Below are 24,438 nucleotides of genomic sequence, written 5' to 3'. Positions count from 1 at the left end.
GTGGCGCCATCTCTGTAAAAAGTGCTCAAACTGGTCGCTCAGCATTATCGACAGCGAAGTGAACTAGTGAAACACTAGCGCCATCTGTTGGAGAACTGCTGAAACTGGTCGAGCATTAGTTTCAATATTTTCCGCATAGATGGCGCCAGTGGTTCTTCAGTAGTTCACTTCGCTGTCGATAATGCTGAGCGAACAGTTTGAGGACTTTTTACAGAGATGGCGCCACGGGTTCTAAAGCAAAGTAGGTAACATCTGTCTCACTCTTTCTTATAGATTTCATATATATCTTTCTCTCTCTTACCTCTAAAGCGGGAAATTGCAATAAAACTACTAAGGTATACAAGAAAATGCACTTTAATTACTAAGAAATGCAATAAATTGTAATAAAACTACTGAAATATACAAGAACTTACAATAAAACTATTGAAATATACAATAAATCATAATGAAATAAATGGTACAATAAATTATAATGAAATTAGTGAAATATACATCCAAACACAACTTTGTCAGAATAAGAGCATCGTGATGTCGCTAATGTTTCCAACGCTTTATCATATGAAATATAGATTAATTCTGTTTACCAGGCATTTTTAAATTGAAATTCAAATATTCGTAATCGCCAAGCAAAAGTATCGAAACTGTCGAAATCGATATTCCTCCGTCGCTAATTTATCCTGTTCAGTTGCGTGCGATCGCTGACGTCTGGGCGTTGATTTGTCCTTTTTGTACACACGGAAAATTGTTTTTCTTTTATGAGATAGAAAATGCCAAAAGTGCGTAGAAGTAAGAAACCTCCACCTGATGGTTGGGAGTTAATTGAACCAACGTTAGAGGAATTGGAACAGAAAATGCGAGAAGGTAAAGAGAAAGGCAAAATTGAGGTTATGTTGTGTTTAGAGGTTATGATAACAAAGCAAATGTTTATTGTTTTTTTACGATAGTTTCAGAGGGAAATAATTCTAATCGCGCTTTACTTATGTTATTTAGCTGAAACGGAACCTCACGAGGGCAAACGGAAACAGGAGTCATTGTGGCCAATATTTAAAATTCATCATCAAAAATCGCGATACATATACGATTTATATTACAGACGGAAAGCAATAAGTCGCGGTTAGTGAGCAGATGGTAAACTCTTTAGCTTTGTTTCTCATATTTATTGTATCGTTCTCTATTCTTTCAGAATTGTACGATTATTGTCTGAACGAAAATATAGCGGACAAAAATTTGATAGCTAAATGGAAAAAAGTTGGATACGAGAATCTGTGTTGTTTACGTTGTATACAAACGAGGGACACTAATTTTGGTACCAATTGCATTTGCAGAGTACCGAAAGGGAAACTCGAGGAAGGCAGAATAGTGGAGTGCATCCATTGCGGATGCAGAGGATGCTCTGGATAACATTTAACGACGATAATAAGACGCGTGTTTGTGTTGTCTTTGTTAATACTTGTCGTACATTATTGAAAACTCTGTTGCTTTGTATCAGAGACTTATGAAGGTATTAACTTAGGACTCGAGTGAGTGTATATGCGCTGGCAAAAGTTTGGAACGCTGCTGCTTAAAGGAAACAAACTTTATCAAATATATATACAGTTAATTATCCTATTAGAGATAAGTGTACTTACATATCAGATTGATATTGCAAGAGTATGACTGTAAATCAGATGTGTTTATTTATTTAAAAAACAATTGGTGTTTAAAACTATAACGTATTCCAAACTTTTGTGCAGCATATACGCGTATCTGTACTCTCGTTGCATGAATTTTAAAATGTTTGAACTTATCATGCAAGTAACAGAGATTGTACAGATGGAAGTTAAACTTTGCTCTTTTAACACAGGATACAAGAAGTTGAAAAGAGCAACTTTCTTATTCAAGTGCTATACACGAATCCTTGATCAATTTGAAAAGTAATAAATTTTGATGAGACGAAACTAATACAGATACGATTGTTGTTCTTGTTAAATTTATTTAGTCTCTAGTTCTTTGTACCGCTCATTCGACGCTTTCGACGTGCAATCGTGATAGTCTTTATAAAATTCCATGAAAACAGTTTGACTGTCTTTGTGAGCAAACGTTTGCGTACTTTGATTATGCAGAACGATGTATCTTTTACCTTTCCGCCAAACTGTGGCAATTGGTGCTTCGTTCGCTGTTTCTTTGACGTCGCGACGAGGAGTCGTGTTCGGTTTTGCAGATAAAAATGAAATCGCAGAATGGCAGCCCATTGCCGCTAAATCTCTTCGAGAAGTTTGCGTGGCGATCCCTATGATTTGCCAAGAATATTTAACGCTGCAATCGAACCTCGACTCGTCGTCGTGAATACTTTTCTCTTTAATTAAACTTTCCAAAAGTGTACGCGACGTTTGCGAACTTGTACCGATCACTTGCCACGAATACTTTATTCCGCAAGGGTAACAGTGCTCTTTTTTACAACAGCTATCCTGATATTGAGACTGATTCGTCTTAAAAAATGATAGAATCGAATGATCGACGTTATCAAGAGCACGTCGAAAATTTCGCGTGGTCAAAATTTTGCTATACATATCGTCTAATGTATCTGTCCTGTTAGCATCTAACAAATTATCTGGCATCGAAAGATCAAGAGTGGTACACTGAACTCGACTAAAAATGTTTGATTCTATACATGTAACTGGAAATTGTAATTCTTCCTTGTGACTGATCATGCTACTAGAAACTGTACTTTTCACGCTTCTATTTACATCTCTTAAAGCAGAGTCGCAATAAGGAATGAAAGAGGGTTGTTTCTCGACAGCATCTTTCTGTACGCTTGTAATTCTAGCCGTTGTTGTAGCACTCAATGGGATATTTGTGGTACTGCTTGATACAATGGAGCTACTTGAGATATTGCTATCAGATTGTTTAAAGTCATTCTGCAAACCACGTACAATACACTCTGCTCTGTTTGACTTCAACTTTCTATCGTTGCCACTCTTCTTTGAAAGATTTGGTAAAGTACGTCTAGTATCACTAATTGCTGCCTTTCCAATCATTTTGTCATTCTCCTTCCACTTGTCCGATTTGATCAACTTCTTATTAATTGAAGGAGGCTGGCATTTATCGAACGATGTCATAGGCAAATCAGAAATAGACGAAGGGAACAGCAGCACTTGCTTCTTCCTACTTCGCGATCGTCCAGAAGAATTTCCCGACTGATCATTTAAAACGATGTAACTTTCGTTAATTAAACGCGGCGATTGCTTCGACATTCTCACTCCTTGGCGTTTACTTGGTTTATTCATCTGAGAACACGTTAACTCTTACAGTTTCTGATCTAAAGTAGCTTATACAATGACTGAAGAAATATTCATCACTGTGATCTTCTGGTTTCTATTGAAAGTACCACTTCTTTGTCACAGTATGGAGTTAAGATTCATTTTATACCATCGTAATCTGCAATATACTGCCTTCTCGTTCAATATTTGCCCTACTTTGGCGCTTGTCAATAAAAATCAGACGCTAGCAAATACTTTTTTCAGCCACTGTATGTCTAAAGAGAACAGGATGAGAAGAGGGAGGGGAGTGAAAGAAAAAGCTGGTCAATTTTTCGAGATTACCTTTTTCGAGTAGGATTCTAGGCTCGTATAACTTTCCTCTGGAAGACAAAATGGTTTTCTCAGTAACGACATTACTGGGCTATTGCTACATTGGTCCGACTTAACAAGTTCTATCTTTCGTCCAGGGATATTGTAGGGTAATGCATCGCGCTTCTTGGTAAATATGGTTTTCGTAATCGGCACGAAAACATTCTCTGTGATCACTTCAACGTTCGGCACAGCTGATGTTTTCCGCTTTAATGTTCTCCATCCACGTTTGCTCCTCGCAACGTTCTTAATATCCATCGTTTCTCCCGGTCGACTGTGAGATAATCAATTTTCCCTCTGCACCTTTATTTCATTTTGTACAGTTCACTTGTCAATTTTCGACATATCGAAAATAGATTCGCGTTAAAATAAACATGAAGTTCGCGAAAATGACGACTGAACGATCTTCTTAATTATAACTAAATCGGTTCTGTTGAAACGAAAGATTCCAGCAGCATGCATTTCATAATTACACTTACGAACATAGCGTATTCACTGATTATGCAAAATTCATAAAATTTATCATTTAGGAAGAGTACAGTGCAATTAATTGAGCATACATTCGAATGATAAATGGACGATATGATAGCCAGGAAAATGAGATTGCATACAGGGGCTGAAGAAACGTAACAGAAACGAAATTAAGACGTCCAAAAAGATGAAGAATAACAAATATACGTTCGAAGCTTGATCTCTGCGCACTGAGCTCCGTTTATAACAGTTACATACGTCACGCGATTTTTAGTCTTATCACTGAGAGTTTATTTTTTATTTGTAAAAAATATATAACATATATATAATGATGACGCTGCTGGCAGTAGCGATATTTTCAACGATGGTAATGGTGCTGACAACGACGAGAAACGGTAGTAACAATAACAATATAACGGTAACGTTTCCACGTAATCGCAATAATTATCGTTCATCTCGAATACAACGATAACGATGATAAACTAACAGTGTAAAGTGCGGTGACGAAAGTAGTGAGCCCTGTTGCTTGAACAGCGATAAACTAATACCGAGAGTACAAAAGTGGCAGTAAAAAGAAGACAGGCGATCCGATAAATTCATTGAGAAATGTAATAGAATCGAATATTTGAGAAGATAAAGAAAGCTAGTGTCGATTGTCGGAAAGAATTTGTTGGTTTCATCATTAGTATCGTTCAAGTCGACGGCATCGACCACTGTTGGAAACGTCTGAGCAATTGTTAATCTATCGCAGTTGAATAACGTTGAGTCAACTCGTTCGATAGTCCCCCATTTCAAGTTCAACTTAAAGAGCAAATGAATCTCGATAAGAACGTCACAGATCGTCTCTCGTTTGCCTTCTTAGACGTGTAAGCATACATTATTTATGAACGCTATTCCCGACCCTCCTCATCTGCGACTCTCTCGTCTCTCAACTACAATACGCGGCGCCCACGCCTGTGACCGTGAAGATTTCGTTAATCTCCTAATAATCTTCTACCGATATGCTAATATACTGTTATGTCAAGTGTGATCTAATTAGAGAACTCGAGTTATATACAAAAGAACAAGATTACTCCGTCGAACTCGTTCCCGTAACAATTTCGTCGATGTTTGATTCAAGGGTTATTCGCCCGAGGTGCGCTTTTACTCTCTAAGGTACTAAACGCCCCTTCCAGTCCCCGATATATACAGATTTGTTTAGCATATCCTCGAGAAATAACACGCGCGCGCATCATCGACGAACGTACACGCTGTACACGCGATGCGCGCTGACAAACATTCGCAGGCACTCTTATTAATGTGTATAATAATGCGGGTACATTGTGCAAAAGGTTACCACGAATAGAATCTACACGGGGAATCGAGACGTTCATGGAAACTGAACCGTGTACCAATCGAACACGTTCGCGGATGTTACGTTGTCGAACCTACTGTTGCGTGTATATACATACGTATCCGTGTTTCGCTTAACTGTGCCCAGTACATTTTTCGTTTAATATTTCTTACTGACTTATTTACGTCGGAAAAAAAAAAGATATTTTCAGCGTTGTTTACACGTCTTCTATTTACCCTCCCCCTGTTACATCTTGTTCCGCTCGTTCACTGCATTATACATATATGTACATATGTATATGTATACCTAACCGATCTACCTAGTTAATCAGTCATCCGCGAAATTTATTATGCCATTCGTTTATCAACCTGCCCATCGGCGTGAATGAAACGAGTAGAACGATAAAATCCCTTTTAACGATTTACGCTCAGTTCGACGGCGCGAGCACGAACTTTGTCGTCCCCTGAAGGTGGGCACGTTGTGCTCTGACGTACCGTGGTTATACATAGAGCAGCTAATCGAACTTGACAAACAAGAAGGCGAACGGTGGAAGCAATGTTTTCGATTGCCTCGTTGGATCTGTGCTTGTACTTGCATCTGTCCCGATATCCGTGTCCGTGTGCACGCGTTCGTGTCAATAGGGTACGTGAATGTCCCTGGAGGCTGCTCGTCGCTTGCAAATCTTGCAAGCGGCGATCAGGCAGATAAGACCCAGAAGAATCGCGAGAGCAGCGCCTAAACCAGCACCCGCCCAACCAGCGGAGCCAACGACGTTGGTCCAGCCTCCGATACCGCTATCAGATCCTGCCGCGTTACCACGTTTACCAGCCACATCAGCGCCGCAAGTCTCGACGGACTCGTCGTTCGGTTCCTCCGCGACGCCCAACAGGCCAGTGGCGTTGTGCGTGTTTTTGTACACCGATCGAGGCTCTGGCATGGGACAGTTGACGACGCCGTTGCAAACGAGCCTCGCTGGAATGCAGCCAGCGTCGCCTGGGCATTGAAATCCACAGATCTCCTCCAGTTTCTGCGTGTTCAAAGCGCCAGAGGCGTCGCGCGGCAGATGATACAATTCCGTCCAGGCGATTTTGAACGCAGCTCTGGCTGGGGCCATCGAACCAGTGAACTGCACGATCACCGTGGGCCATTCGAACTCTTCGTCCTGATCGATCGGTAACGAGGACTGCGGCGACACCGGTTGCTGCACGTGCGTCTGCGTTTGGGTGGATTCCACTTTGTAATGTCCTGAGTCACGGTCACCTGGCGTTCGTGCATTCGGGGCGATCTGCGCCGCGGATATGATTGGCATTTCCCTAACGTAGCTCACGTTCTCGCCGCATATACCAAGGAACGGTTCCACGTTCCCAGGCAGGAAGATTTCCAGTTTCCCGTCCTCGCAGGACCTCGAGGCGAACTTGATCTTATCGAAGTGCAGCCAAACGTCTCTGTCCCTGTTCACACGTAACTCCCAGATGCATTTGATCGATCGAGGCGGCGCAACGTATCCCAGCGCTTCGTAGTGAGGGAATTCAATCTCGCCGTCAGTCATTGCTGGCAGAATTGCTGGGCCGCACAGAGGGCTATGGGCAAACTCGTACTTCGCCTCGAACAACGGCTGGGATTGCTTGAAGTAGCTCGCTGCGGCGTATACGCCGTCCACCAGCAGCTTCAACTCGAGCTTCTCACCGCGAGAGATCACGCGAAGCACGGGCTGACCTTCGCCGCCAGTCCCATTGGTCGTCATCGAGCGACAAATGCAGTGACTCCTACCGATGGTGTTACTTTGTTGCTGCCGTTGTTGCTGGTGTTGATGGTACTGCTGTTGATGCTGCTGTTGATGCTGCTGCTGTTGCGAGTACTGTTCGGTAGCGGCGTCTGTAACAGGCGGTTCTCTGATGATTAACCGGTCGACTCGACTGTCCCAACAATGACCGCACTGTGCGTACGGGTGCTCTTTAAAGGAGACAGACTCCACAATGAGGATTACTCGCGCGTACAATCTTTTATCCGTGACGAAGGTGTAGGTGCAAGACAGATCAGCAGGTGGATCGCCTGGTCGTTTGTAAACGAGGGTATTTAGCGGAGAACGAAATCGACCAGAGCGTTCTTTCCAAGAAGCGAAAGTTTCGTCGCATTCGGTTCCAGGCACAGGATCGCCGAATCTCGTCGCGTTGAAGAAATCGTAGTGCGCCCAATAGTACAACGAGCTGCCAGAGTAGCTGCCAGTTTTGCTCTCGAATTTCACGAACAACGCGTTCGAACTCGAGACGAAATCGTGCTTCTCCATCGGCTTGCTGAACGTGTCGCAGAATGTTTTGATAATCTTCGCATCGTCGGGCCAGTCGGCGTCGTAGAGAGTCAGGCTCTCGCCGCAATCGCCGTCGTACGGTTGTATAGGTGACTCGATACGGTTCACCCGGAAACTGGGAAAGTAGAGCCTCGCAATTTCACCTAGGCGACCTTTCAACAGATAAGTACAGCTAGTATGCGGTGGATACCAGTGCGCGACCGATAGGAAGATCCCCTCGTTACCGTTGTGCAGGGACTCGCTGTTCAGCAACCAGTCGCAGCTACCGTTTCGCACGCCAGCGGTTTCCACGTGGCCCGGCCAATTGCCAACGTTAAAGTGGAAGCCAGTATTTAAAAGTGGCCCAGCTGGCGACGACACGAACTCCACGTACAGGTCTTTGCTGGTGCCGATGATGCTGTACGGGAATTTGCCCATACCGCAAAACGTGCCTATCGCAGGGCTGTTCTCGTCCTTGCCGTCGTAAACGCGTATGTAGTCATACGGACAATGCTCCGAGCCAGAGCTTATCGGTCGCATAGGGCAGGTCATTATGTTCTCGCATCTTTGCCCGTCGATATTGAACTCTTCGTTCTCGATGTAGAGCTTTATGAAAGGCAGCCGCGTATTAAGTCGATACTTGCAGTGCAACGCGCGCGGATAGATGCCAGGGTAGGCAGGGCTCTGCACGTAACAGGTTTGCAGCCTGCAATCTTTGAAGACTCGCTCGCAGTAGCTGCCGGGTACGATCTCGCCTCTTCTGTTCGGATAAAGTTCCGGATGCTGGCCATATCTTAAGTATACTTCGAAGTGTTGCTCGGCGCGGGAGTCGAAACTGAAGTACGTTTGATCGGTAAAATTGTCCGTGTGGAATATCACGCGGACGAAGCTGGTCTCGGATATGAACGTCTGCGGCTGCTCCGACTCACCGCAGTATACACCTGGATTCTTCCGATTGCTCACTTCCGTCTTCGTATTCCCGTCCACGATCTGCGAATTGGTACCGTGCTCGTTAAAATTGCGGAGGATCGCGTTCAGACGATTGGAATCTATGGATTTACCTGTAAATAACCTCCGGAACAGGTGGTGGCATTTTCCAGCACGCCCACTTTAAACTTTTTAAAACGAACCCGCAGGATCCAATCTTGCGGGATTCCACGGAACGCTCGAAACCGGTACGAGCATGACAACGGTTTCCCCCAGTTTATCGAGGTCACAGCTGGGCTAGATACATCGTCGTGTATGTCCACTGTCTTGTTGCAATAATTTCGATCCACTGAAAAATACGATGGAAAGATTAAAAGGATGGCTTGAATACGTGCAAAGAAATACTAGAGGGTCGTCGTTACCTCTACGGATGGCAGCAGGACTGGGGGTGGTGAAAATGAGCAAGAAAAATACGAGGAATCCCCAGCCCCAGATGCCCGATACCGCCGGTATAAGCATTCCAAGATATGCACACCGTTTCACAATCTCCTTATGCTCGTCAATCTAACCCCGCGTTTTCTTTTCTTCGCATCGCTTGCTCTCTCTTACGTCGCAGCACCTAGAAATTGAAATGTGCATGAACGGTTCTCGCGGGACACCCTATAACACAAACAGACACGTATGAAGTCGTTAGAGATTTGGATTCTAGGAGAGAATTCGATCGCAGAGGTGGGAACGAAAGGAGTAACTCGAAACGGATTCTTACTTGACGCCACTGGTTCCTCATCTTCGAGCCTACATCGCAAGCACAGCCCGCTTGGTGCAATGGTAAAAGACAATTCTTAACAGAAGTTCATTTACTGGTTATGCGGATCAACCAAGTCCGGAAGTTGCTCGTTCCGTCGTTCGCCCGTTCACTCCAAAACGGGGCTATATAATTGATTCAATCCGTGTTAACTCTCCTCTTGTTGACTGTCCAGGACCGAGCGAATCACGTACATATTCTCGGCCTCCCCCTTTTACTATGCTCACCGCTACGTAACTTTCACTCTTTCTGCTCCGTTTTCCCCCTGTTTTTCTAAATTTCCACATGTCCGTATAAATACAACGACTTCAACGATTCACCAAACAGAATGAAACAGGAATATTAATATAAAACAGGCAACTTATGCAACAGCATCGGGGAACGGCTTGTGAAACTTGAATTACATCGCGCGTACGATGTATACAACAAAAGAAAACTATGCGTATGCATGGGTGGTATATGGGTGAACAAAATATCCATTTTCTACGACCAGCTTTCTGTTACCAGCCAGTGTACGTTCAATATCGTGTCGTGCGTGCGTATGAAGCGATCGTGATGCCCGTTAACAGGAACACGTGGTATCGCAATCCGTGCTCTACGCTTCCATTAACGTAGACGATCGCAAAAATTACTTACGTTGCGGTATCTTCGGAACGGGGTCGGTGTTACATTTGCCAGAATAAAGTGGCGCTCTAATACTACCTATAGAACGCGAGAAAATTACGTAGATTTAGAACAACGATTCGTACATTCGAGGGTTTCAAAATGACATACAGGCTTACCGCGACATAGATCTGTACAATATCTCGAGCGAGTCACGATAGCATCGCGAACGATTATCGTGGTCCCAAGTAAACTGAATTGAAATCAAGTCCCACGCTTCTGTTGCAGTTCGCTCGAACGAATAATCGATACCATCGTTTCCGTCGGATAAATAATCAGCTGAAACATTTTTCAATACAATCGTATTCGGCTCACCGAATACGCGCTAAACACTGCGCTCGCGCAGACAAGATTCCCTCGCTGGGCAATGGATCCCAGAGTACTGCATTATCGAAAGATCATTACACAGCGAATGTTTCCCTTCTGCCCCGTGAACGTTATTTCGCTAACTCCCTGCCAATCGTTACCTCGCTTGTGCTCCACTCGCGTTCCCCCGATACATTTCGGTCGTCCCTTTTTCGTTACCAGCGCGCACTCGAATTACCTCGAAACACGATAAATCGTTACCCTATTCTACCATGTACACGTTGAATGGCATGGACGTGTAATTAGATACGTATAAAAGAGCAGAGAAAGGGAGAGAATGGTCGAAAGAGAGAGAGAGAGAGAGAGAGAGTTTCCAGACGGGGGTTAAACAAATGCATTTATACGATTAGTATGTACAGCACAGTGACAGAGACACGTACACGGGAGGGAAACGAAAGGCCAAATATTATCGTTAGGATAAAGGTCAAAGGTGCAGGCGACGGGTGGATGGAAAACGAATCCGAGCGAAATATGAGAACACTGGGGGAAAGGCCAGAGGGAAACAGGCCAGATTATGAGGGGGGAGGAATGGTAGATACAGAAACAGCAGAAGCAAACCGTCGAGAAGGTGGAAAAAATGTGATATGGCAAACAGAAAGATAAATCGTATCGCTACTGTACCAATTCAGGTATCGGGCTTCCATCTGTGGCTGGCTCGAAAAGTTGAAGCGTTAACTGGATGAAAGGCTGGTTAGCTGGCTGGATGACTGGATGACTGGATGGCTGGATGGCTGGATGGCTGGCTGGCTCGCTGGCTGGTTGGCTGGCTTAACGTCCGACGAGAGATTCGGGTCGAACGTCGCGCAAGCTCTCTGCACCCTCTTTCTTCTTCGCTTTCCCTCTCGCCCTCTCTCGCTTCCCTTTTCTTCTCTCTCGTTTTCTGTTTTCCTTTCTCTTACAATCCCTTTTCTTCGCGTGTACACATTTGCAAACACGCTCCACGTCCCCGTCGTACCTATCCCGCAAATATCCAAGTGCTCTAACGCGCACAGGGCTCCTCCAATCGCGTTCGTCTCCTCTACGTTGCAACGGAGCTGGCTGGCAACGTTTCGTGCGAAACATTCGTAGGAATTCGGAAATATCCAATGTAACCGCTCGTCCCTCGACCGTTATCAAGTATTCTACGAAGTTACTCCACTCTGGCTTTTCTCGCTCAATGATTCTGAATTATTCTGAGCATCCGTTCTGCGAAATCAATCGAGACGTGTATGGAACAAATATTTCAATGAATCTTAAGAGAGTCGGTGCTCGAGGGATTTCGCAAAAGAGACTTTCGATTATAGATCGAGAGCGTAATCTATTTTCTAATAAAACAAAAAAAGCGAAATAGAATAAAAGGAAACGTACCTAGTATTTCTTATACCAAAGAATGAAGCTACATAGGTGAATGATACAATAGTAATAATTTAGGTGCGAGGGTGCAAGATAAGGGGTATCGTTAATCCGGATGTAGTCAATCCGACTATCCCCTTTAGATCAAACAGGAACTTGTGTTTCTTTCTCTCAAGTTCGTCATTCCACGAGAGTATCAATCGTTTCATTCGTCAGTTATGGTCTACAACAAATATTCATGTATCTGATCGGTGCGACAAAAGGGCAGTGAAAAAAAGAGATGGCAGAGTACCTGACAGAGAAGATTGGATCGTTGAATGGAATTCAATTGATATTTTAGACAAACCGATGTAACCATACGTTCATTCGATGCGCGGGGCAAGACACAACAAGACCACGTGACTTATTCCAGGAACGTGGCGTGACGTTCGAACGTGCGCTAGAAAAAAAGTGGCTAGTTAAAATTCGCAGGCACAGACGCGTCGCATAATTAATGGCCAGCTTAATTAGAGTGGTTAAGAGTGTATCGATGTATGCACGTGTATATCACAAATTTTATATTTTATTTAAAATAATAATACGGTATTACGCGTACAAGAATGATCGATGACTTTCACTCGGGCTTATTGCAAGCAGATACGCCGCCGCGCGCGCTCCTACACTGCAAAAAATAGACCAATAAGGGAACTATCACGTGACCACACGCGCCGCCATTGTTGTATTTTATTTCACCCATTGAATGAACGAATAGTTACGTATCGTAATTCTATCTTGTCTCTGCTCTTCTCGTGAAACGATTCATATCTCACTGATGCATTACTTACTCGATCAGAAACAGAATAACATTTATTCAATTTGATTTCTGCTACAATGATTATCGTTGGTAAAAACTGAATGCAACCCGTCATCGCGCGTAACAAAAATACGTTGTTCCGGTTAAGTGTTCGAAGATGAAAATTGATAGAAAAAGAAAAAGCTCACTGGAAATTCGAGGATCACGCATACAACATAATAAAAAAAAACACTTCGAGTCACTGTTGTTCTTAATTTGAAATTGTTGTACATCTCGTACCACGAGAGCAAGCAGAAATTTGTTCAACATTGTTTAACAAAGAGAGAGTTCGAAGCGATGCATATTCGTTTAAGAGTTTATTTACAAGTGGCAACAAAAATACTATCACCTCTTCCTGTATGATTATAGTACGTTAATATCTTCGTTAGATGAACAGGCACGTCAGAAAGAAATTTCGATCGACGTATTCAGCATAAGATTATTGCTTGTTTTTTTCTTTTTTTTTCTATTTTTTTTTTTTTCTTCTGTTTCGTTCTTCTTTTAAATAGAAACTTTGTAGAATCGTACGCAGAACTATAATCTAAAGTTTGTGTCTACGATTCGCGAGCACCTGAATGAACGCGAATAGCGTCATGATCGATTCCATTGATCGATCGGTACAATATGAACAATCGAGAGTTTGAAAACCGGGAAGGGCCAAAGAACAATTCTTCTTTCCCAATAATAGTTGAACATTCAACAAAATTAATATTTGAGAAAATATTAAAAGGTATATGTAATCACTATACATATCCGATCGGAGTCGATTTGCGAGGTCGACGCGACACGGCTCAGACTTATTTACGGTGGAAAATATATAATTCTCAACAAATATCTCAAATAAATTCATTCAAATTCAATATTATCAACATTCTAGAACATGTGGCCTTTTTTTTGCGTGGCACTAAGGCGAACAACGTGAGCAGTTTTGACACAGCATTTCCTTCTATTGAGATTCAATACTTGTTTTTCGGATACAATACGATATGATTTCGCCCAAGACTATTTCTTTACCCAAAACAATGCACTTTCAAGTGTGTGTGTGTGTGGCAAATATTTATTCCTTCTTATAAATACGTAAAAGCTCCCGTCGTCTCCTCGTACCTACATATTATGAAACAATCACGCGAAGAAGGTATTCATTAAAACACGCGCATGTATATCGATGGTCGTGATAACGAAGACGACGACGGCGACGACGTTACTACAAAGTCCAAAGAAAAAGAGTTGAACACCGAAACAAGTTGATAAAATACAACATACGAGGGGACATTGTTCCCCTCTCTCACTTTGCTTATCCTTCGTTATTCCATTTGTTGCGTAAAACAATGAAATGTGTCGAGTATTTATCATACGCAGAAACTAAAGTTAACCATTACGTGGTAAAATGAACGATAGTACAGAACTGGGTACGTCTACGTATTTGTCGCGGGCGGGTTATGCGCGCGCGCGCATCGAAGATGAAAATGTATAGAGAGATTTTTAAACGTGGCATGGATATGGACAATCGAATCGAAATTTTGAACATTAAGCGTGCGCGTGTTGTACAGGACGCACACACGAGCACAGGTGTGCGTGTGAGGTGTACACGCGCGTGCAGATATATTTGACAATGAGCGAGTAGCGCGATGTAACAAAAAAAATGTCCTACATAACGATAGCCTAGGACAACGACGGTTTAGTGGTCGTCCATTTCGTGAACACGTTGACGTTTCGTCGGTGGCTGTTGGTGTTCAGGAGGCTCAGGACTTTCGACAATGGCAAGCGGTGCCGGTGAACCTGGAGAACTATCCGATTCCTCGTGTGAACGCTTTGCAACTCCGACGCCCGCGTCGGGACCAATAAAGCTTCCACTGAACGTGACACGGTACAAACAATCAATTTCGATGGATCGATGAAAATATATGTCAATGGAAATCTTTAATGTGAACCTACCTGTAGTTATAAGTGGTCTGTACAATAACAGGAGCCGGGCTGTATTGACCGGCTGGGGAAAGAGAATGTTCTTCTGTAGTATTCCCAGATACAACGTATTTATCTGGAAGAAATCAAAGCATAGCTTTAAATCAAATCTGATCAAGATAGATATTGAAATTAATACTTTTATTACTTTTTTATAGAGAAGCTGCATCGATTGATGTATTAAGTTATATTAAATTACTTGGTATTATGGTCTAGCTACAAGGACAACTGTTTACAGCAGAAAGCCCTGGGAAGTCTAAGAAATAATTACCTTCTCTAGTTGTATCGCTACTAACACCGTTCGTGACAACAGTAATCTGCTGCATGAGACGACCCTTATGAGACGGTTGACTCGAAGATGCGTATGGATGACCAGGCGATCCTGGCGCTGATTGACTGGTCAACTGACCAGCCGGAGAAGATACGATACTATCCGTATAAGATTCTGGTCCTGGAGAGGCTTCTCTGCTAAGACACTCGGGTGTCATTAGCCCGCTGATTCCAACGTGAGACGGGGAAGCAGGTGCGCTCCTACACGATTTCAAGCGTTATAAACAGATTATATGTCAATTGTTATTAACAATGTTAACAAAATAAAAATATTATATAAAATTATGAAAGTAGGTAGGCGGAAAATGTCCTATTGAGAAACATCATCTACCTACCTGGATGAAAGTCCAAAGGGAGCTCGAAAACATGGAACTCCACGTTGCCTTCTTCGCCTAAATGCCTGTTCTATGAGTTTCACTTCCGATTGTGGATCTATTCGCCAAAAAGATCCTTTTCCTGGCTCTTCTTGGCTTCTGGGTACTTTGATGAAATAACGATTTAATGAAAGATTATGCCTTATAGAATTTTGCCATCCTTTATCCGCAGTTCTATAGTAGGGATAATTCTTGGTAATGTAAGAATAAATGCCAGACAATGTAAGCTGTTTGTCAGCAGCGGATGCTATTGCTTGAACAATTAACTGTGCATAGGAGTAAGGAGGTTTAGAATCATCTTTCGGTGGACTACAATGCGCTGTTGTGCCATTTGGACCGCTACTGCTTCCACCTCTGTAACGTGACTCGACGCCAGGTTCTGGACTTATTTGTCTACTAGAGCTCTGTCCTCCGTCGTGTCTTTCCATATTAGAATTTTGCGGATCATTCGCAACAGCGGCCGCGTACACAGCTACCATTTGAAGATCCGCCGATATGCTACCCCTTGCTTGTCCTCCACGTGGACTGGCAGGGCATGAATTAGCGGCGCTGATAGTGCCAGTGGGAGAAGGAAACGGGCTACTATAGCCTGCATCCGGAATATTGATACGTAAAGGTGGCAACGGTGGTCTGTGTTTTTGAGGGGATGGTACTCGTATATTACTTTGCTCTTGCTCGTCTACTAACGATTGAAATACGAGTCTTATATTTGTACTTGGAAATCTGAACGTGCATCTGTAACAGAAAAATCATGCAAATTCGACAAAGGGGGCGAACAGTATGTTAAACAACGTTCTTGAAAACAGACAAGCGTTAAAGGCTGAACAACAACATTGATAATACTCGAGCGAGCATTCGAAAAAGCTTTCACGCGCAGAGGAATAAAAGGTCTGATCGTTAACGCGCCGGGTAAAATAGCGAAATTCGAACTTGAAGCTCGCATTGTCAAACGACAGCATTACACGGGCAGAGCGATATTAACAGAGGCAAGGCGAGACTGTACGTTAACTATGCAAGAAGTTTGCCAGCGGCATGCGAGAAACGTGTAAGAAAGGTTAAGTCGGCTCGATAAATGCTCGAAAACATATCTTACGTCTTTGGTAATTGGAAGGCAGGCGCACCCTTTCGTTGAAAGACTCCATCAACAAAAACACCGTTTTTACCATTGCAGATCATAAAGAAAAAAGGATGATCATAGAATATTTCAAGGTGTCGTCGTGAGATAAAACTGGAGTGGCCCATGTTGACGTCGACCTCACCCTTGCTGCTGTTACGTCCGATGGTGATACGTCGCTGTCTAACCATGTATTCGAACTCCCGACCCTCCAACCGTGCGATCGGTGCACCTTTTGCCTCCGGATTCCACTGCATCTTCGTCGGGCTGGCCGGTGCCGACTTCAGTGCCAGAAGGGCCCACGCGTCGCTCTCCTGAGTACGGGAGTACGTAGTAGACATAGCACCGAGTGAGCGCGAACCCACCTTTGGGATAGAATGAGAGAGGGAGAAAAAGGAGAAGTAGATGGATAGATGGACAGACAGATAGATAGATAGATAGATAGATAGATAAGTGAGTAGATGATCGAGCAGATAACTAGATACATAGACGCGGATAGAAAAGTGACCAGTTACCACCGGTAGAAGAAACAATGCTGGAATCACCTTGTACACAGATGTAGACGCGCGCGCACGCACGCACTCATACACGTACGCATCGTGAACCGCGGGATTAAGAGCTGGGAAAAATGCGGAGGTTAATTGTGGGATTGCGACGATTAATATCACCGCAGAGGGATACGGGGAGACACGTAAGACAATTTATTGAAACGATTAATTGCCCTGCAAATTCGCCAAGCAATCGATCGAACGACCAGTCGATCGATTAATCGACTAACTGACTGACCGACTGGTCAACGAATCCATCCTGGCTAACCGATCGGTCGATCAATTGCTTTTATGATAAGTAGATGAAAAACGAAAAGGTCGATACGTTCGATAGTTGGTGGTGAATTTTTCAATAGCGGGAAATACGATCTCCCGCGAAGAAGATAACACGTACGAATTAGGTACGTGTATAGGTGAACAAACGAAAATGTACGTATTGCCTGTTCTTTGTTGGTAGGGAACAAAACATAACAACAATGGCGGCGCGTGTGATCACGTGACGGTCCTCTCATTGGTCTATCCTCTTTTTCTTTTTTTTTTTTTAAGGCACAGGGCCGTAACCGCTAGCAGCGAGATCGAGCGAAATCTATTGATAGCACTTGCGAACCAACTTCCTCTCTTACTACCATAAGTACAACGTAAACATTGTAATATACGCGTACGTCTTGATGTACATCTATCCTCGTTCTTAATGAATTAGTCGTTATTTAAAAAGATACGAACAATTTCAGGCGGCGTCTATCTTCAGCGCATGTACCATCGTCGCGTTACATTACTGAAAAAGTCACGCGGTTTTGTTGTGTTTTGTTCGGTACACTGAATAAACGAATGGTTCACGTATACACGTATTTTAAGATTTATTGCAACATTTCTATAATCAGCTTGTTCAACTGACATTATCAAGTATGTTTCGCCGTTAACGTTCGATGCAATGTTTGTAATTTATGAGAAGCAAGTGACGACCACGGCCTCGCTTTTCTACGCTCTCGAGGAATGATTAAATGTACCCGTGGACCTATCGCATTCCCTTGACGATTATGTTACTTGAATTGACTCGTTCGATCGTACTTTTTCGCAACCACGGCCTTCGTGTCGCGTAAAACCTATTCGATTATACAAAATGCAGTGTAGACAGAGTTAAACATTGCCCTGTTTCTTTTATATTTACCAAGTTATATGGAAATTAAATCGTCACGCGATATGCATATGTATACGTACACGTATACTTGCGTTGTAGCCCTCTATTTTGAAAACAAAGTGAAATAATAAAGCCTTTACGTCGTGCTCGTCGAGACTAACGACATGAAACTTGAATTTCTCATAAGATATGTTAATAAAAATCATATTACAGAAATTTATGTCTTTCGATAGGTCAGGCGCATCAGATACGCTTCAATTCCCTTCGATTTGGCCGTAATCAATACGTAATCGTATAAACGAAGCATTATTCTTGGATATTGTACTCGTTCGCGCGTTATCCGGTGCTGGTTGTGGCAATACTCGAGTATCAAAAGGTTATGGTACGCGTTCTGAGGAACTATGAATATATGTTATCGTATTACGTCAAACGATTCTGTTTGTTAACCGTTATGAAAGGTTGTGTACATAACCACGCCGCGTAATGATGAACGTCAACGAATACGTTCGCGTCAACGGTGAAAACGATGACAGCTATGACGATGGCGTTTACGAGCTTCTAACTAAATTGAGCAGGCATACACTACAATCGTATCGACCCGTTTATCGTAACGTTCAGTTTACTTACGACCATGATATCAATGTAATTAAACGTCTCCGAACTAAAGCTTTCGAGATATTGCTGAAGAAAAGTGATTCACTGGTCCCCAGCCAAGGTGATGTGTGCCACTACTTTGTTATATCTATACTTATTTTAACTTTACATTATCAGCTCTGTTTTAACCATCTGTAGGCAAACTGGGTCATTGACAGGAAAAGTAAAATTTCTCCCAAAATTAAATGAGAGGCAAAATCAATGGATTTAACTTAAAATGTTATTGGATGATGTGGTAAATATTTTTAAAGGTAGCCCAGATTTTTTAAAAGCCTGCAACAATGGGAAAACAGGTTGATGATTGGTGACCGGATGCACATAGAAATAAGTCTATCCACGGATGATTAACATCAAGTATTATGTGTTTCCACAGATTACAGAGAACTTGAAGAGGTAGATCCATTTATAGAAATACAAAAATATATTTTTGCCTTGAAGCTGAGATCGAGGCATTCCTGCAATGTTAGCACTTTGGAACATCTATTACAAGAGCTCGAAGAATCCCCATCTACTGAAATACCAATTTATCCTGTTTTACAACTGTTGCTTCAACTGAAAAGTTTTAATGTTAATCCAGAACTAATGACGGTATGTTCATGGAATAAAATTGTAAGATTTTTTGTAAGATTTTTCTTAAACATGTTAATACATATGTTATCACAATTTTTAGGATATATTCTATTGCGGCAAAAGTAATCCTGCTCTTCCTGAAGTTATCCAAAGCACTAATGATGTACCACCATTTCAAGTGTATCCTATAGAATGTTTCATATCACCAGATAAATTTGAAGCAAGACTGGAGACCCAAAGATTCCAGATTACAAGAACAAGACCTGTAAACATTATAAATGGATTGGATTTCTTGCAAAATTCAGTAACATTCAAACCTATGATTGGATTTGAATCCACAGAGTAAGTTAAAGTTGCAAAGTAGCATTTTATTTCTGTTCATAAGTTTTTCAATCTTATCATATGCATATATGTTACAGGATGCCTGTTGCGTGCAACTTGATGTCCAATCATGTATTTGATAAAATTTCATTGCACACATTGTTATGCCAAGACCAACATTCCACAATGAATACAGAATTTAATCTGTACATTTCGCAAAACAATATGGTAAGATATGATTGTTTTAACTTTACAGTTATATATGAGAAGAATAAAGTATTGTGTTTCATTTTGAATTATACTCTTAATTAATGTCCCTTCAGATAGAAGATAAATACGATAATATATACAGTTTTCCTTTGGACAAAGCAGTAGCACTGAATTGCTTATGTCTTCCATTTATACAATCAAATACTGAAGAAAACAGAAGCATTACAGATACGTGGAAAATTATTGATCAGAGCGTTACCAATGAATCAAACAGTATTACAAATATCTGGAATAATGTGTGGGATCAAATCGATGTTACTAATAATACAACTACTCTAGATCATCAAACATGGGAGTACCTCGGAGAGATACAATCTGTTAAAGAACCGATGTTCATAACAGAGACACCGGTTGCGGCGATACATCTGGAAAGAATTAAAGAAATGAATAATTTACCTTTACTCTCGGAAAAGGTAAACCACACATTTTGAAAGTTTGTTCTGTTTATCTTTAATAATTATGTATTATCTAGATAAAATATATACTAAAATTTTACGTTGTTCTTGTTCCTTTAATAATATGCAATTTGTTTTCTATTTATCGATCAATAACGTAGATACTGAATTCTGTGCTTCTACTGGAAGAAGTTTCAGCCAAAGAATTTATAAATGATGTGAAATCAATGTTACTAGGAATCGAATCAAAATCCTTTCAGTATAGATACGGGGTATGTATTCTAGACGATCGATGGTAAAATCAATCGGAAAGTAAACTGTACGATTAATTCGAAATTTTTTTAGGAGGGATTTGTCTTACGCGAAAACATCAGTGTATATGGTGTATGTACAGAATCCTTACAAAATATTTGCCAGGAACCCATTAATTGGGGTAATTATTTTAAATTCTTATTAAATCTTGTTACACCAAAATCACAGAGCAGCAAATTACCTCAAGAAGGATTAATATTTAAGGTGCGAAATGATTATATATCCATAATATGTGTATCTGTTTTTTAAATACCCTCTTATATATAGTGTTCAAATATTTTTTTTTAGGCCATGTGTACGAATATTAAAGAACTGTTACTTTATTATCAAGCAGCAATTTTAAGAATTTTTACTTATGAAAATGATTCTGATAGACTACTGAAAATACTTCAGAGAGTACGTCCAGTGACCACATTAATTAGCAAAATTGCTAAAGTCTGCGAGCCTTACAAAGAAAGTGAATGCATCAATCGGGAAGGCAACAGTATTCTTACCAGGATTTATAATGAAGCGATCAAGGTTACAGATACCAAGATTGCTTTAGTGTTCTATTCGTTACTAAAATCTTGCTGCGAAATTTATTTCCGGTACGTATCGATAATACGAATTAACCACGCGATTGTAACTACGGTACGTCTACTATGTACGAGGCATATGAGATGTTAAGTATTATAACTGAATTGATCGCAACAGATTTTTACAGAAATGGCTATTCGAAGGAATATGTGATGATGTTTATGGGGAATTTATGATCAAGACGCGGCCACAATATTTACGTAATAGGAGTCACAAATTTTGGACAAGAAGTTTCAGCATCTGTAATGATGCAGTGCCTGGTTTCTTAAGCGATCTAGCTGAATCAATACTTCAGTGTGGAAAAACAGTAAGACTTTTAAGAACATGCGATTCCAAAGTAAGTTCAATTATTATACAATTCTGGTATAAATCGCATATCGTACTAATCTGTGCACGATGAGAATTTAGAATCCAGTGTGCAACGTCTGTGTAACTGAACAACCGGAAATAAGAGTTTGCTTAAGTGCAATCGCGATACACGAACAAACAATAAGGTGTCAAGAATATGAAAGAAAAGGAGAATCTGCACTTGGTTCAATTCTATCTCTTTCTACGGCTGTTCTAAATCAAAAACGACTAGAAAAACAAATGTCAGAGATCGTTGTTCATAATCAAGGTGATGTATCGTTGAGACATCGTGGTAAGTGATTTTTTTTTAATAACAGATACGTCGATATCCTGATTCAAATATTTTCATGCCATTTGCCAAAATTTTACATGAAATTAACAGAAGAGAAAGGTGGACATAAAAGAGAATTAAAAACAGTAATACCAAGTGACTCGCAAAAAAAGAATAAGGAAAAAGAGAAGGATATTGAATCATCAAACAAAGTGGTTTTGCAAATTGAAGACACAAAAGAAGAATGTGTGATAAAAGAAAGATCACGTTACGTAGAACGGTATTGTACTTATATTTAGCATTCGAATCGAATCCAGAAATATGTAATTCCTTCTATTCTCAGAAATGTGATTTATTATTATCTGCAGGACGAATATCTTGAATTATTATGAGAGTCTAGCTAATGATATTAACAAACGATGCATACGTTCGCAGTGGCGAGTTAAAAGAATGAAATTTTACGATAAAAGAGTGGATGCATTGTGTGCAGCAAACTTAGAGTCGAGAGATCAATTAAAAAGAGCTGCAGAACTTAATTGCTTAATGACACCGGATCCTTCAGTCGGTACTCCGAGCTCTTTCCAAGATGAGAACAAAAATTATACGGAAACATCTTTACAATCGTTTATATTAGACTTGACGAAAAAAGCTGAAATTGACCAACAAGATTCAACACAAGATCCTTATTTGCTTACCAATCAATCACATAAGAAGAAAATAAGCAACGATAATGAAAAGTCGGAAATTCCACCGAACCAAAATACGGAGACAACCGTACAGTTGAATGAAATTTTACAAAATCTGACGATTCGTTCGACGCATCGTAACTCTGTAACCATTCAAAGGCCCACGTTTTTGAATGTCGCAAAGATCGATAATGCGACAACGGAAACGTTGAGCTGTAACATGACACCAAATAATAACGAAGTCAACATACAGCAAATCACGTTTATTCCTCTTACGAACGAAGTAACCGGAACGGCTATTCTCGTCGAGAACAATACAATTATTTCAAATCGTCGAAACGATGATTTAGAAACACCAATGTCTTGCGCAACAGATAATTTTACCACCTCGTCGGTACATAGTCCTGTTTCGCAAACGTACAGTTTGGAGAATTCATGTCCCACAGAAAATTCATCTGCCGTTACGCCGTTTGGTTATAGTCAGTTAATTTCTAAATCATCTCTTAACATGAAGAAAGATTCAACATTTTCAGATTTATTTGAATTGGCTCATGATGAAAGAAGCAGCAGCGTGTCGCCTGTAACAACTCCCTTGAGTATTAACGATGTCGAGATAATCGATCACATATCCCTCCAGGCTTATTTAGAGAAATCTATTCGTATACCCCTAAATGTGCAGAGCCGTCTTGTTAACAATACTGTTATTAAGTATTTTTTGAAAGAGAATAAGTTGCTTTCACATTTGCACAGTTTACGTAGCTATTTCTTTCTATTAAATGGAGAATTTGCGAAAAGCTTAACGGATTCATTGTACGCTCGTTTGTATGAGATCTCTATTCCCATCGAGCTGTTCAATTCTGTTACGTTGACTAATTTATTGGAACGGGCACTTGTTCACTCGTTCAATAACGTTTACGTCAACTCGGAACTTCTCAGTCTTTCAGCAACGGATATACCTGCTCAGTTACACGTAAATTTCTGTCTTACTTAACACATTCACTGTAGATCCTATTGAATAAAAAAAGAAGCACAATTCTATACTACAAAATTATAATTCATTGATACTGTTCGTAGATATCAGACCCGACAGCATTGGATTGTCTCTCTCTTAATTATAAGATAAACTGGCCATTGAATATTATACTTGATGGAACGGTTATGCAACAGTATTGTAAAGTATTTAAGTTTTTGATAACAAGTGGCCGAGTCTCGTGGGTGTTGCAAGAAGATTTTAACATTATGAAAAGAGAACGAAAAGCAGTTACGTCGGAACAATATCATAAAGTACGTATAACAAATGACAATAATAGGAATTTAATTAATCTACATCGATTTGTCGTTAGCTTCAACTGTACAGACATTCGATGACTCAATTTATGAACGCACTACACAATTATTTAACGTGTAGCGTCTTACACGCAAGTTGGGCTGAATTTGAAAAAGACTTAGAACATTCGCTGACCGTCGATCAGATTTACTTGTCACATGTCAATTATTTGAGACGGATACTCTCGAGGTAAGAACTCAATCCGTGTTCTCTCTAGGTGATAATACAACTTAACGGAAAATATATTCTTTCCAGATGTATGCTGAATAGCCGCGGGGAAAAAGTACGCGTGTGCTTAAACAATATATTTAAAGTCATTTTGAAGTTCCATAACAGAATAAGATCTCAAAACTGGGTAATGAGATCTACAAGATACGTGCATCCTAACTTTAAAAAATTAGAACAAATGTATAGAGCATTCTGTGAATTGCGAGCATACATGGCACACGTTGCCTTTAAATTAGCCACAAGTGGATATCAACCGCATTTAATGCATTTTCTTAATACTCTTAATATAAACCATGTATACGATTTAACCGTTAAAACTTCTCGAAGCTCTGCAAGCGCTCCAGAGCTCTAATAATCTACGATGACAATATTTTATCCCTTCCCAAAGTC

At 41.0% G+C, this 24,438-nt stretch overlaps 5 protein-coding genes across 12 annotated transcripts; 2 read left to right on the top strand and 3 right to left on the bottom strand.

Annotated features, from left to right (window-relative positions):
- The first annotated feature begins 702 nt into the window (after window positions 1-702).
- On the top strand, window positions 703-1,941 carry L(1)10bb (BUD31-like protein). The gene is made up of 4 exons (XM_076900724.1): window positions 703-861; window positions 991-1,113; window positions 1,184-1,501; window positions 1,844-1,941. The coding sequence occupies exons 1-3, from the start codon at window positions 768-770 to the stop codon at window positions 1,399-1,401; spliced, it is 435 nt and encodes a 144-aa protein (XP_076756839.1). The 5' UTR covers window positions 703-767; the 3' UTR covers window positions 1,402-1,501; window positions 1,844-1,941.
- On the bottom strand, window positions 1,630-4,066 carry LOC143426959 (uncharacterized). The gene is made up of 2 exons (XM_076900723.1): window positions 3,582-4,066; window positions 1,630-3,266 (listed from the first exon to the last, which is right to left on the bottom strand). Exons 1-2 carry the CDS (start codon window positions 3,864-3,866, stop codon window positions 1,971-1,973), a joined length of 1,581 nt encoding a protein of 526 aa, XP_076756838.1. The 5' UTR covers window positions 3,867-4,066; the 3' UTR covers window positions 1,630-1,970.
- A 1,853-nt stretch (window positions 4,067-5,919) lies between these two features.
- Window positions 5,920-11,544, bottom strand: LOC143426984 (uncharacterized). Of its 5 annotated transcripts, none has more exons than XM_076900758.1 (5): window positions 11,082-11,544; window positions 9,393-9,704; window positions 9,049-9,245; window positions 8,761-8,975; window positions 5,920-8,689 (listed from the first exon to the last, which is right to left on the bottom strand). In XM_076900758.1, the coding sequence occupies exons 3-5, from the start codon at window positions 9,143-9,145 to the stop codon at window positions 6,047-6,049; spliced, it is 2,955 nt and encodes a 984-aa protein (XP_076756873.1). In that variant the 5' UTR covers window positions 9,146-9,245; window positions 9,393-9,704; window positions 11,082-11,544; the 3' UTR covers window positions 5,920-6,046. The 5 variants fall into 5 exon arrangements, with proteins under 5 accessions (XP_076756873.1, XP_076756876.1, XP_076756875.1 ...); XM_076900761.1 differs by having other exon boundaries at window positions 9,393-9,556; XM_076900760.1 differs by lacking the exon at window positions 11,082-11,544 and adding an exon at window positions 10,068-10,190.
- A 1,384-nt stretch (window positions 11,545-12,928) lies between these two features.
- On the bottom strand, window positions 12,929-18,849 carry Foxk (forkhead box K). 3 transcript variants are annotated; one of them, XM_076901671.1, is made up of 6 exons: window positions 18,718-18,849; window positions 16,384-16,718; window positions 15,252-16,025; window positions 14,858-15,117; window positions 14,560-14,662; window positions 12,929-14,477 (listed from the first exon to the last, which is right to left on the bottom strand). In XM_076901671.1, exons 1-6 carry the CDS (start codon window positions 18,721-18,723, stop codon window positions 14,303-14,305), a joined length of 1,653 nt encoding a protein of 550 aa, XP_076757786.1. In that variant the 5' UTR covers window positions 18,724-18,849; the 3' UTR covers window positions 12,929-14,302. The 3 variants fall into 3 exon arrangements, with proteins under 3 accessions (XP_076757786.1, XP_076757783.1, XP_076757784.1); XM_076901668.1 differs by having other exon boundaries at window positions 16,384-16,769; window positions 18,718-18,828; XM_076901669.1 differs by lacking the exon at window positions 18,718-18,849 and adding an exon at window positions 16,920-17,023 and having other exon boundaries at window positions 16,384-16,769.
- Window positions 18,419-24,415, top strand: Grip163 (gamma-tubulin complex component 6). Of its 2 annotated transcripts, none has more exons than XM_076901667.1 (15): window positions 18,419-18,805; window positions 19,118-19,332; window positions 19,415-19,656; window positions 19,734-19,863; window positions 19,959-20,318; window positions 20,462-20,572; window positions 20,649-20,816; window positions 20,901-21,199; window positions 21,306-21,525; window positions 21,597-21,828; window positions 21,919-22,087; window positions 22,176-23,463; window positions 23,568-23,777; window positions 23,837-24,009; window positions 24,076-24,415. In XM_076901667.1, exons 1-15 carry the CDS (start codon window positions 18,574-18,576, stop codon window positions 24,398-24,400), a joined length of 4,374 nt encoding a protein of 1,457 aa, XP_076757782.1. In that variant the 5' UTR covers window positions 18,419-18,573; the 3' UTR covers window positions 24,401-24,415. The 2 variants fall into 2 exon arrangements, with proteins under 2 accessions (XP_076757782.1, XP_076757781.1); XM_076901666.1 differs by having other exon boundaries at window positions 20,646-20,816.
- Window positions 24,416-24,438: the final 23 nt, after the last annotated feature.

The sequence above is a fragment of the Xylocopa sonorina genome, chromosome 9 (assembly GCF_050948175.1).
Source record: "Xylocopa sonorina isolate GNS202 chromosome 9, iyXylSono1_principal, whole genome shotgun sequence".
Lineage (NCBI taxonomy): Eukaryota > Metazoa > Arthropoda > Insecta > Hymenoptera > Apidae > Xylocopa > Xylocopa sonorina.
The sequence above is the reverse complement of the archived record's forward strand: the minus strand, read 5'-3'. Positions and strand labels throughout refer to the sequence as shown.

Excerpts from the sequence above, each read along its gene's own strand:
- LOC143426959 (XM_076900723.1), bottom strand. The coding sequence starts at position 3,866 with ATGGATATTAAGAACGTTGCGAGGAGCAAACGTGGATGGAGAACATTA. Across the intron at positions 3,267-3,581 it reads TAGAATCCTACTCGAAAAAG|ATGAATAAACCAAGTAAACG; the intron begins GTAATCTCGAAA and ends ACGTGTTCTCAG.
- Foxk (XM_076901668.1), bottom strand. Across the intron at positions 15,118-15,251 it reads CCCTTTGGACTTTCATCCAG|GAGCGCACCTGCTTCCCCGT; the intron begins GTAGGTAGATGA and ends GAAATCGTGTAG. Across the intron at positions 14,478-14,559 it reads CAGACCACTTATAACTACAG|TGGAAGCTTTATTGGTCCCG; the intron begins GTAGGTTCACAT and ends TGTCACGTTCAG.
- Grip163 (XM_076901666.1), top strand. The coding sequence starts at position 18,574 with ATGATGAACGTCAACGAATACGTTCGCGTCAACGGTGAAAACGATGAC. Across the intron at positions 20,319-20,461 it reads TACCTTTACTCTCGGAAAAG|ATACTGAATTCTGTGCTTCT; the intron begins GTAAACCACACA and ends TCAATAACGTAG. Across the intron at positions 23,778-23,836 it reads CGTCGGAACAATATCATAAA|CTTCAACTGTACAGACATTC; the intron begins GTACGTATAACA and ends ATTTGTCGTTAG.
- LOC143426984 (XM_076900758.1), bottom strand. The coding sequence starts at position 9,145 with ATGCTTATACCGGCGGTATCGGGCATCTGGGGCTGGGGATTCCTCGTA. Across the intron at positions 8,976-9,048 it reads TCCTGCTGCCATCCGTAGAG|TGGATCGAAATTATTGCAAC; the intron begins GTAACGACGACC and ends CGTATTTTTCAG. Across the intron at positions 8,690-8,760 it reads GTTCCGGAGGTTATTTACAG|ATCGTGGACGGGAATACGAA; the intron begins GTAAATCCATAG and ends ACCAATTCGCAG.